Source organism: Cyphomyrmex costatus, unplaced genomic scaffold (genome assembly GCF_001594065.2).
Source record: "Cyphomyrmex costatus isolate MS0001 unplaced genomic scaffold, Ccosl1.0 scaffold112, whole genome shotgun sequence".
Classification (NCBI taxonomy): Eukaryota; Metazoa; Arthropoda; class Insecta; order Hymenoptera; family Formicidae; genus Cyphomyrmex; species Cyphomyrmex costatus.
This window is the reverse complement of record NW_017275086.1, coordinates 2098442-2115917: the sequence shown is the minus strand read 5'-3', so window position 1 is coordinate 2115917 and position 17476 is coordinate 2098442. Positions and strand designations below refer to the sequence as shown.

The following is a 17476-nucleotide window of genomic DNA, read 5'->3' as shown; positions in this document are numbered from 1 at the left end:
GGATGCCGACGCCAAAATTTATCGCTTACGTAATGGAGAGAAGCGGCATCTCACTGAGAGATTGCGCCGGTCTGCATCTCGTCAAACTTTATCAATGTTTTATATCAATGCGAATTTGATAGTTGAACGTGCAAAAATAACGACAACTTGTACGAACCTAAAACTTGAAATTATTCACACGTTGGCAGACCGCCAGTTTCAAATTTGAGATTAAGTAGATATTAAGGGGGGAACTTATGCAGCCCCGAAATTAAATGAGGATTTTGCATAGAACTTTGATAATTGATAATTTGATAATTGATGAGAGAACTTACGGGCGATTAAGTCACGACAAAGAAGCAAAGATGAATATCTTCCTCACTCCGACAAAATCCTCTCTATGTAATTTTCTTCGGCACGGAAATGTCCGAGTGTAAATGTCGCGATTATTATCGCGAAGAACGTTATAAGAGAAAGACTATCGAGGATAATTATCTTGTAACACGAGATTGGGAAAAGTACATTGTGTATTATTGTACGTGTAGCGAATTGCTCGCTTTAGAAGCAAGCAACGGCAATTTATGTAGCGCCGCGGATGTAATTATCATTGACAACGCACGTTGAAGTATCTGCGACACAATCTACGAGTGTGTGTTGAGATCGTTCCATTAACTACGGTCGTCACGGGTTGTCCGCAATTCAGATATAATCGAGTAGAGCTAGTTTAACAAAATTTCATCCTCGAATTTCGAAATTCAAAATTGCATCTAAATAAATCTATAAACTCGCGTTTAATAATATAAAATAAAGTGACGTGCGGAGCAAACTAACTCTTACGTTATCTCTCTTGTGTCGTACATAATTAAAACGATTCAATTTTATTTCTCAATCTTTTTGTCAAAATGTGATATATAAAACGTTACATTTCATCTCGATCATTTCTTTCTCTGGGAAACGTTGAATGTAATTGACAGTGGAAAGTAATAAATGTGGTTCATGGACTGTCAAGAAATTTATGCGACAAAGTAATTACGATCGAGCAGAGAGAGAGTAACCACGTGCTTTCTGACATTATAGAATTGATGTCGTCGGTTCGACGCATGGAAATAGCGTTTCCATAATAGTGCGAGGAAATCGCTCCATTAACGGTGATCACCTCAAGTAACCCGCAATTTGGAAATAATTGAACAGGGCACGATCGAATCCAACGATTTAAGCCGTGCGCCATCAGCATATTTCCGCATGTTAATCGACATCTCGCATGCTGCATAATTTAACGTGTGCATAAAATAGTGTATTAGTGCTTTCGATCTATTTTGCGCAATAAAATATATAAAATTGATTATATGCTTTGTGATCGAAGGATATTAAATAGTAATCGCGATTGATATTTGTGAAGTGATGTCCTTCTTCTACCTCGACGGACCTGTCACGGTAAAAGTGCCTCAAAAGAAGATTCAACCGAAATTTTCAATGCAAATGAAAAGTAACGAAAAACGTTGGAAACGCACGGTAGGATAGAATCCTCGCGACGAATGTTCTCTTCTGGAGTGCTGGGTATCCCTGACACTTCCCTATTTTACTTTCATCTCTTTCCTCACGCGGCACTCGATCTAATTCACACATTTACAGAAAACGGTGCGTGTGATACGTGTGTCGTACGTGTGTAACATGTAATGCTATATATCATATATATATATGCCTATATTATGTATATAGATCCGAGCTGAAGCTACGAAGCGTGAGAACGGCTATCTATGGAGCATCGCTATTGTGTATTGCACTCGTGAGTCTTGTGTCGGACAGAAGAAGCCGCGAGATGCCCGTCATGGGCGCGGGATAGGGTTTCTTTGGTCACGGCTGGGACGAGGTAGGAGGCAGGTCGAGTCTCTCATGGCAGCGAGGGATCTCTGATGGCGAACGAACAACGAAAGTGGCTCCCATTTGCGACGTCGATAGAGCGCCGAGGATTTCACGAGAATCCCCTGTTTCACCCGCCGTGGAACGGTGAGACGCCAATGGGATAATTCTCGGTAGTTTTCTGCACTGAAATTTGGCCGCGAGCTCGTTAAACGAGAACGAGATGTGCACCCGTAATTGGTAATTGGACGGTAATTAAGCGGCGAAAGCCGCGATTGAGGTACGTTTTTATCGTTACGATTTCGACAACGAACTAATTACTTATTAATTCCCGGATATGCCGTATTAGAAAAATGTACAAAAATTCATATAAATATATAAATATTTATTTAAATATTTATTTGGCTTTAATTACAACCATTTATATTATATATATAGACTCAAGCGGTGGATAAGTTAAAAAGATATTAAATAAAAAGAATTTATAAATTTTTTTATTAACTTTGAAATGGCTTTATACTTTGCATTAGCCAACATATATTATCACGACTGATTGTAAAAAGATCGATTTTATTTCCAGTAAAGAAACATTAAATGCAAATTGACTTCAAATTCGTAATATTCGGAAAATCTGTACTGGATAGGATAATCAGAAATTTATTAAGATTTTATATCATATTGCTATCATCACGTATGGGAAATGAAAATTTTTGTGGCAGACTTTCCGAAGATTGTAATCGTGAAAATGTGAGACCTTTCCCTTTGTCGCACCGCGCACGGCGGTGACATCGACTGCACTTAGGACCGCCACATTTCATGGTTTTTCGCCCTCTTTCACCCTTCGCTTCCGGTTTACCCGAGTAAAAGCGCGTGTAGCTCATTCGGAAGAATTCAAGGGATCGATAATAATCTTGGTGCTCTCGGTGTGTATTGAGCGTGTGTCGGTGTGTAAGTGGAGACAGTAGTGTACCTGGTTGCCGTCGTAGGTCCAGGATCCGAACTTCATGTCACAGTGTTGGTCGTCAAAGGGGAACCAAGTGATGTCTATCTTGCATGTGCTCTTGAAGATGCCCGGAGGGACGTACAGGCAACTGCCGTTATGCGTGACCACCACGTTTGTTTGGTACGTCCCGTCGAAACCCTCATCCGCACTAACGTTTCATATCATACTTCCATTAATTACCCTCGTCAGTCGTCAATCGTGATCGTTTCGCGGTCGGTTTAATAGCGCGTCTCTTTAATCACCGTATGATAGAGCGGGGCCGTCAGTTCTTACTGTCGCCGGCAAGATCTCGCACGAAGAATATTGACAAACGGAGAACGTCACGCGGATGTCGCGCTTCTCCGAAAGTAAGGAGATGGATGGGATATTCGAAGCATGAGGGAATTTCTCCGTTCTAATTACATTTTCTTGTGACACTGTAATATCCATTAGAGACACTGTCTTACACGAAAAAAATTAACAGATTCAAGATCAAGCGCGGATAGAAATGCTGAGATTACCGAACTTTATTGTTTCACTTTACGAACGCATGTTATGGCTTGTATTTCGCCACTTATCTAAATTACAATATCTGGCTGTATCTTTCACACATAGAACGTTTTGAATGGATAATAAGATAAGAAAATGAAGAAGAACGATAAAACAGAGGACACTAGCGAATGTTATTATTCATGAAAATACAAACCGTTTAGGAGCGCTTTTACGATGGGCTCTTTAAACGCGACCCGGAATTGCGATGAAAAAGAGAAAGGACGAAAGGGAAGAGAAAGAGGATGAGAAAGGATACTGCGAGCCAGTTCGTGTTAATCCCTTAAGAATAATTCGAATCGGCCACTTAAACAGCGTTAAGGGATAAAAGCGGATATTCGTGCTGGTCCTGGGAACCAGGGATCCTGCGCGCGCGAATCTTTATGACATATTTATTTAGCGTAGCGGCTTATTAAGTTTTCGGATGTACGATAAGAGAAGCAAATACAAGGACTACGCGAAAAGGATATTCCTATTCCTCTAGGAAATATATACTAATAAATTGCTGAGGCATCCTTTATGTTGTCACGCGAACTATACCCAGTTCAGTGTAGGTAAATCGAATATTAGACGACCTGCGAGACAACCTAGTTGTAGCAATTGATGCTCGCGAAGGTGCTCGTGAAAGCAATGTGTTGGCGTCGTTAATGTTCTCTCAGAGTCGTTACGAGAAGGCGGCATCGGTATTGTCGAAGGTTTCGAGGATGTCATTCTCGCCAATCGAAAATCGATGCCGTAGTATCATTAAAGCCCTTGCGCTTCTAGCTACTTTTACACGTTATCGCGAAATGGAGAACGAACGAAGAGGATAAGACAGGACGGTGAGAGGGTGGCGGGAAAAAGGAGCGCTTCGGTGATTCTCCCTTTGGAGAATAAAGTTAATTAATTTCATCGGAGAATTGAATTTTCAACGCCATTGTATTAATTGTTATCTTGCGTCATGATCTTCGTACGTGATCTTGCGGCGTTCGTCCGTTTATTCGCGGTGAGATATTAAATACGGTCCTGTCGGTTTTGTATGTTTTGCCATTTGTCCCAGATCACGGAACAGAATGACGTATATTCTCTCTTTCGACGTCGATTAACGCGTGTTTTAATCGAATTCGTGCGCGTGCGACCCAATATCAAGGAAAATAGGCTTACGATATCGACCGGTCTGAAAAACCGGTCGAACGCTCTCTCTAATGTACGTTCATTCCGGCGCGTTATGGATAGCGGCATTGTCGTCGTTGTTGTGTGGCTAATGAAGACTAACGAGAAACGGGATTTCGTCCAAAAAGTGTGTCCGGCTAATTAATCTCGTTCGTGCACGACGGAACGAAACCGTGTTGCAGCGAGTACCGGGCATTGGATTTTGTCGATCGTTGTTCCTCTTTTACAGAGAACTTCGTTATCCCGTTGCCGCATTTGTTTCTGGATGTATGTGAGGAATGCGCGATACGCTGGAATACAACTACTACAGACGGCGTTTCGTGGCCATTATTGCGATGATATGTTGTTATGCGAATGTTAATTAGTTACGAAGAAAATATTACAGCGTGGCTACAGCAATTTATAACAGAATCGTGAGAAACTGCACACGTGGCATCCAACATTATCGGCGACCTGGTCAATAGAATTCGCGATAACGACACGGAATTTAATGATCGAATTGTAAGGGGCTAATTAACGACATCAAGGGACGCATTAATATATAGGTTAATGGCGATATTCTGACTGGATTATCGCGGGAATGACAGATCGTTTCCGACACATTATTGACAGGAGTGTCAATTATATCGAGTTGCGACAACACGATCTCGATTTATCTCCGATATGATTTCACAGAATTTTCTTAGACGATAAAGGTGAAAGTTCGTTCATTTTTTATTCTTTTAGAAGCGATGTACGCGCTGTTTGCCGAATGGAAATTTTAATGAAGTACGGTAAGTAATATACGACAGCACGCGCTTCCATTATCATTGACGAGGAATACGTTGTATCAAGAAAGTTACGACACTCTTGATGTAACTTAACGTAATCCCGTGTAATGGAAGTTACAATTTAGCTCGACGTTGCATTGCACTCGATACCGTTCCATCATAAACTTTCCGTGAATTTGCGAAAGTTTTCGTTAATACCTCTCGACCCTACGACAACAGCGGCCGCAAAGTTTCCGCTCGAAGAGAAATCAAGTACCTGAATGCCTAACGATTGTTCGACATTAAGTACTTGCCCAGGATAGGACGGCTAAGAATATAAGGAAGTTCCATGCATGCCACAAACTGTCGTTACGCGAAATCTTTTCATCGTGTTGGTATGGGTCGCTTAGCACAATGTGAAACGAAGCAAAAGATTATTCAATGTGAGTTAAGGATGCGTTACGCATATTTACAAAATAGTAAAAAAGTCCGAAAAAATTACAGATTATTCTAGATCATATTCATAAATAAAAGTAATGAAAAATTTTATATAGCAGCAGTTTGAAACCTAGCTAAAAAGTTACTTCAATCAGACATAGTACCTTTTTAAATTTGTTTTATGAGAATGTATGGAAGTATTATAAAATATTATAAAGTATTATAAAATAATGACAAAGATCTCAATGTTTTTATAGTAAATACTTTAAGTATTTAAGATGATTTATATGAAGTTTCATTGCAATGAAGAAATTAATTGCTCTGTAAATAAATAAAATTATTTGTTTACAGAACAATTAATCTCTGCATTGCAATAAAACTTTGTATAAATCATTTTGAATACTTAAAGTACTTGTATAAAAAAAACAGAAAGATATTAAGATCTTTGTCATTATTTTTTAAATTTTAGTATTATGGCAATTAAAAGTATAATAATAATAAATAAAATTAATAAACCAATAAAAACAGAATATTATAAACACAAAACTTTTATACGTATAGTTTATTTAAACTATTTAAAGTATAAATATTAACATACACATTTGTAAAAATGAGTATTATACATCCTTAAAGTTTACCACGATATTCTTTACAAGTTGCAAGTTGCGTAAAACATAATTTTTGTAGTTAGCAGCTAAATCACGGTAATTCTAATTTATTCAAACATATATATACTAACGCAAAAAAATCAATATAGATAATATTTCGGAGATTGTAACGCGTCCGAACGACGCTTATCAACATTTTACAATCCATGAAATCTTACTCACATTAATTTTTTTGCTTCATTGGCTTTGCGTTTTGGCTCTGGAGCTCAAATTGAACAGGCCTAATATATACTCATATCGTACTGATCTGGCATATTTGATTAGTGGAAAACGTGATATCACAACAAGTAAGATAAAATGAAAAGAAGACACCAAAGAAGATATTATATAATATTACTCCGCAGCAACGCAACATAGATGAGATGGATTTTACTACTATTCAAGATAGTTGGCGCACGGTAATAGGGGTGCACATATCTCTATTTATCTGAAGCTTAGAGCCATCCCAAAATCCGATGGAGGAGTGAGCAGGAAAGCCACGCGAAGAAAAGAAATGAAGAAAGAATGGTGTCTCACCAATGTGATGTTACGTAACTTGTGAGAGGCTTATGTACTCTATTTGATTCTCTAAGCAAGCACCTCTGCCCGAGTAACGGCAAATGTTTGTACGAAACGTCCGATCTTGAACACCTCAATTTCCGAATGGAAAGAACGTCTGTGTGAATTGAACCTTCGAAATAACAATAGTGGAGGTGAATTTGCGCAGGGCGAATAAGAACCGTCGAATGTCATTCCAATGTTCGCAGAACAGAACTACTAGAGGACAGAAGCTAAGAAAAATAGTGGTTTTAATGAGGACACTTAAATTTACGCTTTCGGTGAATTAAAGCTTGAGAGAATAAAAGAAAAACTTTGTTCTTCAAAGCTTTAATTAAATGCTGACAGAAATTTAAATTAATCTTTTACTATCAAAGTGGAATTTTATTGATTTTGTAAATTGTTGTTTTTATGTACGTTAAAAGGAATAGTTTAATTAATGGCAGTTTCTTTTAGAAATTGTAACTTCAAAGTTATTCAATTAACACGGGTATCTAAAGGGGCAAAAGGTTCAATTAGAAAATTGATTGTCAATTAATATTAATTTAAAGATTGAAAATCATCATCTTGAAATATTAATTAAAATAATTTTCAATATTTTATCATAAAATGTATGAATAAAATAATAGTTAGCTAAGTATAAAATAATAAAGTTACGTACTGATGTATTTGCGTTTACGTAGGCTCCACTTGACGCTATAAATACTTCGAAGCGTTTTTTAATCGGTGAATTAGTAAAATTCTTTCTCCCCATTGATCAATCACATGCATCGAGCATTTGTAGCATCAAGTGGATCTCATCTATAGTCATACGTTAATGCCAGAAGCGATTACATATCGACTATGATTGACTGGCGATAATCAAAGTGCGGGAGAGTAAATAAAACAGCAATTGACGTGAATCAGAATAGTGGAGCGGAAAGGATATTCGGCGATGGGCTTCGAGAATGAAACACGGTCCAGCGGGATTAAAGGACAATGTTTATCGAACCGTTCTAGCTTCCTCTTCCTTTGGCGAGCTCTATCCTACAGCTGTGCCGGTGTGCGTCAAAGTCCACGCGTTGCCGCGTTCATGAATTCTGAGGGGCGTTTTCGTCGATTGTTCCATGTCGAACAAAGGCGGATCCCACTGCGGTGCCTATTGTCAGGTTTTCGGGATAAATTCTGTCCTCGAGAATCACTGACCCACCCCCTCGGTTTCTATATTTCGCCTCTGTGCCTCATTCCCTCTTCGTCCGCGAGTTCTCGCTCACGCAGTACGTCGTCCCTCGTGGGTCGCGATATTCATGAGAGGAGTACGCTCCGGTGTTGTGAGCAACAAGTAAGTCGCGCGCCCTGGATAGTAGGCAGCCACCCTCTTTTGTTCCACGAGTAACGAGCATCCCGCCCCTTCTTCGATGCACCGAAATGCTAGGTGTATCTTGAAAAAATATAAGTGGGATGGAGCTACTTAAAACCGATTTGAGATAATCCAGGTGAACGAGATCAGCCAAAAAAAGTAGAATGATAATTATCTCAGAGGTAATTAAGAACTTGCCCTACAAGAGGGCTCTTTCACCATGCAGTCAGCTAATCCAAGAGAAGAGATTCTATGACTTCTACAGACGATGAATAAGCTCTAATAAGCCTTCAGTAATTTCCCTAACGAGACGGTATAACATTTTTTCCAAAAACGGCACAGTATCGAGATGCGCAACGGCTTGTAAAAATTATTTATATCTCAATAAAATCGCCTTTAATGAAATAGCGAAAAGAAAAGTACATTTCAACAAAGAACTAATCGATTTTAGATATTAGATTTTAGATTTTTAGAAAGCCAATGGTCTTTGAATTTGCAACGAGTATTTATTTGAAAATATAATGCATACGCAAATTTTATATTATTTAACGAAATTATAGTTAGAGTTGTTTTCCTTTCTTTTTCTAGAGAGTTCCTTTTTTTTTTTATTTCAAACTGTAACTTAATTTTATTATTATACATCTTGTTTTAGTAATTAGTATAACTAATTTAATAGTTTTTTACCTGATAGATATGCAGTTTTTATAGACACGAATTTATAGTCACTATCTCATGTTACTGTACTCTTTTTAATCGAAACAATATTGTGTAGGAAATGGAAGAACTTCAAAAAGTTTAATTTAGTGATCGAAGTAATTTTCATAGTAAAAATATATGTAATTTGTATAGATATTTGTCCAATTATTGTCTAGTATTATTATTATTGTTAGTTAAAATATCACCACAGTCCATTTACTGTTCTGTTTTTATTCAGTAAATGGAGATTGTGTAACTCTTGTACGCAGACAAACCGTTATACATTTTGATCCTCAATAGTTTTATTTTTCAGTTACTAGATAGAGTTAATATAACTATCCAGTAATCCAGTAATACTTTTTTTTTAAATATAAACATCACATTTTCTAAATGTCTATAATAAGAAAAATAAGCTAGAAGTTATTTTGTACCATATATGCGTTTTAATATTGATCAGATAATTTTGATTCTAAATGTATGTATTATTTCTAAAATAGTAATGCAAAAAATTACAAATACAACAGAAAAATAACTAGAAAATAACGATTCGTTTTAAATAATTATAACATGTTACTTTTCCAAATCAGTTATAATGAAAACTAGCTATTTTTTAGGAGAAAAAACTAACTAATTACTTCTTGTACAAAGTAACTTTACCAATCCTAAAACATTATCACCTAATTTTACAGTCGGTTGAGTAAATAATTTCTAAAACAAATGTAATGATCCACATAGATAGAATTAATGTTTCACAAAATATGCCTTTTGTTTAAATGCACTCTTTTTTCCTGCCCCTTTTCTAAAAAAAAAGAAAAAGGAAAATTGCGCAACGTTAATTATAGGTTCCGACGCGTCTACGCTCGCGAGTATCGTCGCGTAACCCGCTGATGCGTGCGCCGCGTAAATATCGCGTAAAGGTGAAAATATTACGCGATCGGGTCAGCAGGAATATAAAAATATTATGGATCGATGACGGGAAAAGTCCCGCCGTCCGTTGGCGGTTGCTGCAACGATGCGCCCGGACATAACACGCAGGCGCGTGCGTTGAGAAATTTTAAAACGTCGATCGTTTGCGTAACACAAACGTAACTATTACGTTAGGTTTGTTCGCGCTGCTTGAACTCTTCAAAAATTTATGCATTTAAGACGAAGTAAATATATGAATATTTAAACGTTGAAAAAAGAGCAAAAGTGCGAAAAACGCAAGCAACGTGAATAAACCTGTTGTTAAAAAATATTGCCCTAACTGTATCACATGTGTTTTCGCGATTTTTTATTTTATGAATGCTTATTGTTATATAATCCACACATGTGACGGAAGCTAATGCGTTTAAAGCGGCACGCGATATCGAAGGTCCTTCGCGCGATCGTTGATTAATCCAATGCCAATACTCGGGATTTATTCGGATAATCGGTAGTTAGTCTAACATATATCGCTTTTTTTCATTTTATAAGTAGGATTTTATTCGCTCGATGATATCTTCCGATTTTCGTATGACTTGTTTAATTATCCATCAAATTACCATAAATTCGATATTGTTACCATATTTTTTCGTAGACAGCATTAATTCTGTAAACTTAAGGAGAGAACAATATTTTTGTAGAAAGAAACCGATGTACAGTATTTTTACATAGTGTAAGAAGACTACTTTTATAGAGAGAAAAAGATCTTGTCATTCCAGCTACAAAGTTATGAAATCGAATGCAACAAGTTTATAGATTTTCGCATTTTAGAGAGACGCTAGAGAGACGATCAAGGTGCGTAATCAATTCTTCAGTATGACACAGCATTTTCTAGATAGTTGCGATCCACCTGTAAATTATTTTCAACTACAGTAGAATATATACTGTTACTAGGTGCACGTTGTTTGAAGTGTCTGCGTGATAAAGTCTGTTTATATTCTGTAACTTTCCTTGTGCAAGAATATATCTGCGTGCCAGAAAAGAAGCCGAACAAAAAAAAAACAAAAAAAAAAGAGATATTGTTAGACACTAAGCACAAACGACAGACAGCGACAGCCTTGTCTCGTATCATGGAGAGATCGTAAAGCACTGTCCGTTTTATCTCGTTAGATTTGATCGTTATCATAAACCGACACATGCAACGACTAACGAGCCGCGTATCCGCTCAGGCGCCTTCACATGGAGATTGAAATGTCAAGCGTGGAATTCGGGTTGCGCCCTCGAGGCTGGATTGATCGGTCGACGTCTCCGTCGTTTATGTGTCTCACAGGTTTACGCGTTGATCGATTTAATCGTCGTCGTCGTAGTCATTCCAATCAAGAATTGGACTTACGGTGTCATTCCGGGGGTTTTTCCGTTAATAAGTCTATCTTGTCTTTTTATCAACAGTCCAACTATTCTTTTCTCTTTCTTTCATATAGCTTTCCAAAACGGTTGGGGTTTCACCGACTTTGCCACAAAACCCGTTCCTTTCCGGCTTTCTCAATCACATTATATTTACGGACAAAGTCCCGAATCACGTACGTATGAATGAAAGTTTCGCTGCTTTTCGATCTAATCAATGTGTAATTTGAATCGCTCGTTCGTATTTGCTGTCATCTTTATAGCGATTATACTGTCCGTTTGCGAGCGTGTCAACTATTGTGCGCTCGATAATGTATGCAATCCTGTAGAGTTCGTACTTCACATAATTAAAGTTAAATGAAATTCCAGTCAACTTCATTTTAATGAAAATATTAAAAAATTGATCTCTGCAGTTTCTGAATTAGAGTGACTAAAGACAAGAAAAAATTTTCATTTTTTAATTTGTATCAACAGGATAACTAGAATAATTAGAATTATCGAAACATTTAATATCATGAATATTAAGGCCAAATTTCCAGTTTAAACAAATTCAAAAAAACATCAACCGGAAATTAATCAAATTAACTCGCATTATATCAAACGTAAATTTAACATTTCGGATCGTGCATGTATGCCGTACGTCCAGCTTCGCTCATTGCGTTTCCACGAGCAAATATAATAGTACCGACGATATAACGAGGTGCGGTGACCCCGCTCTCAAACTCCGTATGTCATAAATGTCGGGAAAACCGTCGGAAAGTTAACGGCGCCAAATCACCGGGAGACGACGCGCAACGTTGCCTAAATTCTCGTTTACGAAACTAGGTGACTTGCGGCGAGCTACTGCCGCCCAGTCGTGAATATTGCAAACAATACTGATTTTCAGCTTCCTGGTGCTTCCTAGCACTCGAGAGCTAAGACGTTCCGGAAGCATATTAATATTAATGGCACGTCCATTCGAAAGATAATACTAGCAAGATTCAATCAAGAGTCGCATTCAATATGAAAATTTGTTCATCTGCACTTGTCAGTATTATAAAGCTATTGCAATAGTTCTAGTTGACACGCCCGTCGGAGAAGTTCTCTCGCGAGAATATACCGATCTTTATAACATACATTTGCGTTGATAGAGGCACTTTGTCAAGTATGTCGCCATTTGTGCTCTTATATACGTGATATCACGGCGTTAAGATTAATGTTCTCGATTTTTCTAACTGTCCGCACCAAGAAGGGACGAGAAATAGAATTTCCACGTGGACAGCTTGCGCGACAGTTTCCTGGCAGATGCGAAGCTATTTTGTAAGATGAAAAGTAAACTGTCGATATATGATGAAAGTGGCGATGCGAAGAAATTTCGAGGAGAAATTTCTTCAATCGTTCTTGTGCGATTCCGGACTTCATTATCAGGATACGCATTCGTCCTGGTTAATAACTGAGTTCAACTATGTGTGTGTAAAAGGAACAGGTATCGGGCTCAGTCATGCGGTGGCCCGCAGTAACGGGGTGGCCTGACGTTGCGTTTCAATTAATTATTCACATAATTACAACCACCGCTCGCTGAATACCATATTCGCTCTTAACTAAACGGAATAAATTCCAAAGACACGTAACTTGCAGAATCTTATCGACTCTATAGGTGTTATACACCAGCCAGCATTTGTTGGAAAACGAATCAGATCAGAGCGGAACGCGATATGTAATATGATAGTCATAAATCCATATTGAAAAGAGAACAAAGATTTCATTCGTATATTGATCGAATTTGTCGAATAAACTAACGTATATTTAGATCAAATATCAGTACATCCGAATTTCGCTACGCGAAATTAATTCAATTAATCGCATACGCATGATGGAACTCCAATTTCATTCAAGCTTATTAAATTATAATATTATCGGAGATGCGATATTATTATATGTGTTTGGCATTTACTTTTTCTAGGATAGACTCTCTATGTTTATTCTAATGTCGAGAAACCTATAGCGTTCAATCTGGTGCATTTTGTTATTCCTTGGTTATTCCGTGAACCATATTCTGTGGGATGTGGCGCTTTTACGTCGATTGGACTAAGAAGCATAAACGAGAGATACAGTTCCGAGTCGCTTCTAGAGGCGTTGAGAAAATCAAACACATTCCCGATCCGACGTGAGTAAATAACGGGAATGATTACGAGTCTATATTTGTATGTAGATCGAGGAAATAGTATATAGAGTACGAACGGACGCGAACCGTGTTCTATGTACCCTAGTATCCCCAGGGTAGTGGCTGATAGAATCGCGACCGCATTCGTTCGAGAGCGCGTGATTCGATTAAATAACCGGATCAAGTATGTAGATTAGAGTACATATATATATATGTGTGTGTGTGTGTGTGTGTAAAAATGTATACATACGTGTATGTATATATAGAGTGTCTGTCTGTCTTTCTGTCTCTCTCTTAGACTGTCGTGAAAATCGTAGTGAATCAAACGCGCCTTCGTTTCCGCTCAATACGTTGAGAGAGGAAATGTTATAAATTTAACACTTATATGTAAACGAGGGAAGAGAGAGAGAGAGAGAGAGAGCAGTTGGATTGGATCTGTAGATAGATCAACCAGTGAATTCCGTGAATATATTTCGTTGTGTTCGATCGAATTCTGCGGCGGTTCATGTTTCCGCTGTGGTTCGCAAAATATTCGTATATATGACTCGTACAGCCGCGTCGACAATGGAATGGATAGCCGCATTGAAACTTGCCGCTATTGACTCGCATCATTTTCCATTGTCAAATTCACACCGAAATGTGTCAATAATATGATCGGACGTACTTGCATTTCTCAGATTATCCCATTCCGCGCTGTGCGTCACTTCGTGCAAAATTTTAAAACTTATTTTGCGAGATCCACAAGATTTCTGACAACCATCAAATTCGAGCGACATCCTGAATTCCTGTGAATAGTATACAAACAAGCCCATAATCCGTATATAAAGATTTCTCAAGGGCAATCCATGTTCAATTTTAAACAGATTTCAACAAGATAGAATAATCTCAATAATCCTCGGATGCACAATCTTATATTTTTCTTTTATCTATCAGTTGTATATGTTATAGTCAAAGTGTTAAGTTTATTAAATATATATAGATTTACGAGTCAATGTATACATTTACTGTCTAGCTATTTACGTACAGTAAATGCATACATTGACTATAGTAAGTCTATATATATTTAATAAACTTAACACTTTGACAGTGACACATGTAACGCAATCTGCAGTAACAGTGAAATAAATAAAATAAATCTTTGATAACACACACACCGTAAGATAAAATAGACTGTGGGTAAGGAAAATCACCTCGGAGTTGTAAAACAAAATGTACAAGATTATTTCAATTCTCCGAAGTACATCGGGGGCGCGAGCACGCGAGTTTCGGTCGCGAACGAAGTAAGACATTACCGCGGGTCGCTTCATAAACTTTTCAAGAGTAGCTCGGCCGAGGTGCTGCTCGATTCGAGGTGAACGAGTGTTCTCATGACCGTGAAGGTGTTCAGACGAAACGGATTTTACGAGCCGCGCACACAACCGAGGCTCCTAGTCCCGCGGGTTAACGGCGGCTTAAATTTGACGGTAATGCCCGGAAGCACCTTCGAGTACGGGATAGTCGGGATTCGTTTTACGCTTCCGTAAGAAACGCCTTTTCCCTCGAAGGGACTAGAGCATAACCGTTCCCCGGAGCCGGTTACAAAATGGAAGCACACAGTGGACCCTCTATCGTTATCTTATTTACACTCCAACTTCTATGACAGAGTCAAAACCGACATTTTCAAAATTCAACACTCACAAGATTCGTCCTATGTATAAGTGTACATTATACTGTGAGATAACTTACTCTTTGATCATATAATTGTAATGGCAAAGAATCTTTCTCATTTCGCGATTAAGTGGCAAAAAATACGTTCAAATTTTGAAAATAACGTTAACATTCATTCCGGAGGCAGCGGTGAAAAAAACCTATTGGAACTCTTCTTTCATAGAAACTTAAAATTATTTTATTGTATGAAGCATAAATGTTTTAGTTTCTGATTAAAATTCTGTGTAAATTTAAATAAATGAAAACAGGTAAACATCAACAGTACTTTCATAAAACGCAGTTTTTAAAAGAAGAAAAAAAAACACAACGTTTGTGCGTTGCTGAAACTGGGTCGTCCATAGGATTAAGAACAGCGAGGTCGAAGTTTGTACATTTCGCGCTTAACAATGGAGAACGTGACGGTAGTTCCGATTCAGTAAACGCGACAGCAAGCGTGAGCTTCAACCGGGTGCACGTAAAGTCGATGCATGGTGGTGAACACGTAAATCAAGTATCATCGAACCGGCGGGTTATTTCGTCGATTGTATGAATCACGATTGTTTTTGAAATAAGCGTGGGATGCTATCGGAACCACGAGACATCAGGTAGATTTCGCGCAGCTGCCTCGATAAACCGTTCCCTTCGCCGGCGCCCCATAAATTTTTTTAGTCGATAATGGAAGCACATAAGTTAAATGATTTAAGCGGCCTACGACAATACTTATCGGAGAATCGACGGTGTAATTTCTGGTGGTGATTTATGTGTCTTGGTCGCTTCGAATGAGGTTGAAGAAATATTTGTGGTTTGCCATGATGAAAATCCCATGGTCAACGTTTTCCATGCGTATACGTTGTGTGTGCGGCAGAAAGTATATACACAACAAAAAATTTTAGAATTATACTAGCCGTGGAATATTTGCTGTTATTCTGATATTTAAATTCAAATAAATATCAATCTTTGTTATTTCCAAACTGATTATACCTACATATATGATTACATTGCAATCAATATTATAATTAATTTATAAATGTGTTTGCGCATTATCTTCATTTTCTGAAAACATAGCAATATTCCAATGTGTATTATCCAGCATGTTGTCGTAAGTAAATCTTTTTACATGAAAGTGAATAAGATCATTGAGCGCTAAACTATTTCTTCAGTGGTCATCAGGAGATCCAAAATCTGCCATGCTAAAAATTAGGAAAAATGGGAACGAGCTTTTAAAAATTCAGTATGTTATATGTCAGTTTAGGCTGCCTGATGGTTAATACTATAATAGAGATACAATAAGTGATTTCAATTTTTAAACGGTTTTGTGTTATTGTATATTTTATTGTTAAGGAGGGCCGCGCGCGCGCGCGCGCACACCAGAGCGACATGCGACACAAGATATGCGACATGCGACAAATATCTCATAAGATATATTGTATATCCCTTGGAGCGGTATGAAATGCATTATTTATCTTAAATACCACATTAACGCGACTGCAACATCTGTCTGACGATATTTGTATTTTAAGATAAGTAGTATACGTTTCATGCGATTAATATCGCACTGATCGCACGGTTGCCATAGTTAGAGGATTTAAAGAGAGGCGCCAACAGTCTGACTCTCTCCCGTGATTAAATGAAATAATTCTCAGATGATTGGCGCCATGGCTTTGTAAATTCATTGTCCGTAGTGCAAATATGAAGAAAGATCCAATGCTTTTTTTAAACTAAATTTAGGAAAGCAGTTGAAAAACATCGATGTTTATGGAATTATACATTAAAAGATTACAGCGAGAATAATGTTACTGGTCACGGAAATTCGTTATAAAGGAATTTCATGATACAGGTAAATATGTATATAAAGATTACGACAAACGATAAATGTCTTACCACTTTAGTGTGCAGTAAAATTATTTTATCGCGTGTCGCGTGTCTTATATCGCGTACCGCATGTCGTTCTGATGTACAACACGCCTAACAATAAGTTACAGGAGAAATTTGACTATTCGTTTCAGATCATTTCAAGATTGAATTTGATAGTATACTTATTCTTTTTCTTTTCTTTAATAATTAAATTATTTGTGTTTATAAAGGTCAGAGTTGGGAAGTGACTCGTTATTTGTAACAAAGTTACAGTTAGAGTTTTTTCAGTAACTATAACTTAACTTCGTTCCGTTCTTCCTATATCTTTAACTGTAACTTAATTTATAGCAAATTCGGTTGGCAGTTATGCGCATTGATGCACATTAAAATCGTTACATTGATTGAATCTATGTGTAAAAGTGAAATTAAAGATTTCGAATTATAAAATACATATTTTATCAGTTTATCTAATAGCACAATAAAGTGCGTTGAGATTTTATATTTAACCGATGTCTATATTTATATTAAACACATATT

The 17476-nt window shown here is 37.5% G+C and overlaps 1 protein-coding gene across 1 annotated transcript in view; it reads right to left on the bottom strand.

The window, feature by feature from the left end:
• Nucleotides 1–17476, bottom strand: part of nAChRalpha6 (nicotinic acetylcholine receptor alpha6) — a 253207-nt gene that overhangs the window by 110581 nt on the left and 125150 nt on the right. Inside the window, exon 7 of the mRNA XM_018543183.1 lies at nucleotides 2810–2990. Within this exon, the coding sequence (XP_018398685.1) occupies nucleotides 2810–2990 (181 nt within the window). The remainder of the gene's footprint in view (nucleotides 1–2809; nucleotides 2991–17476) is intronic.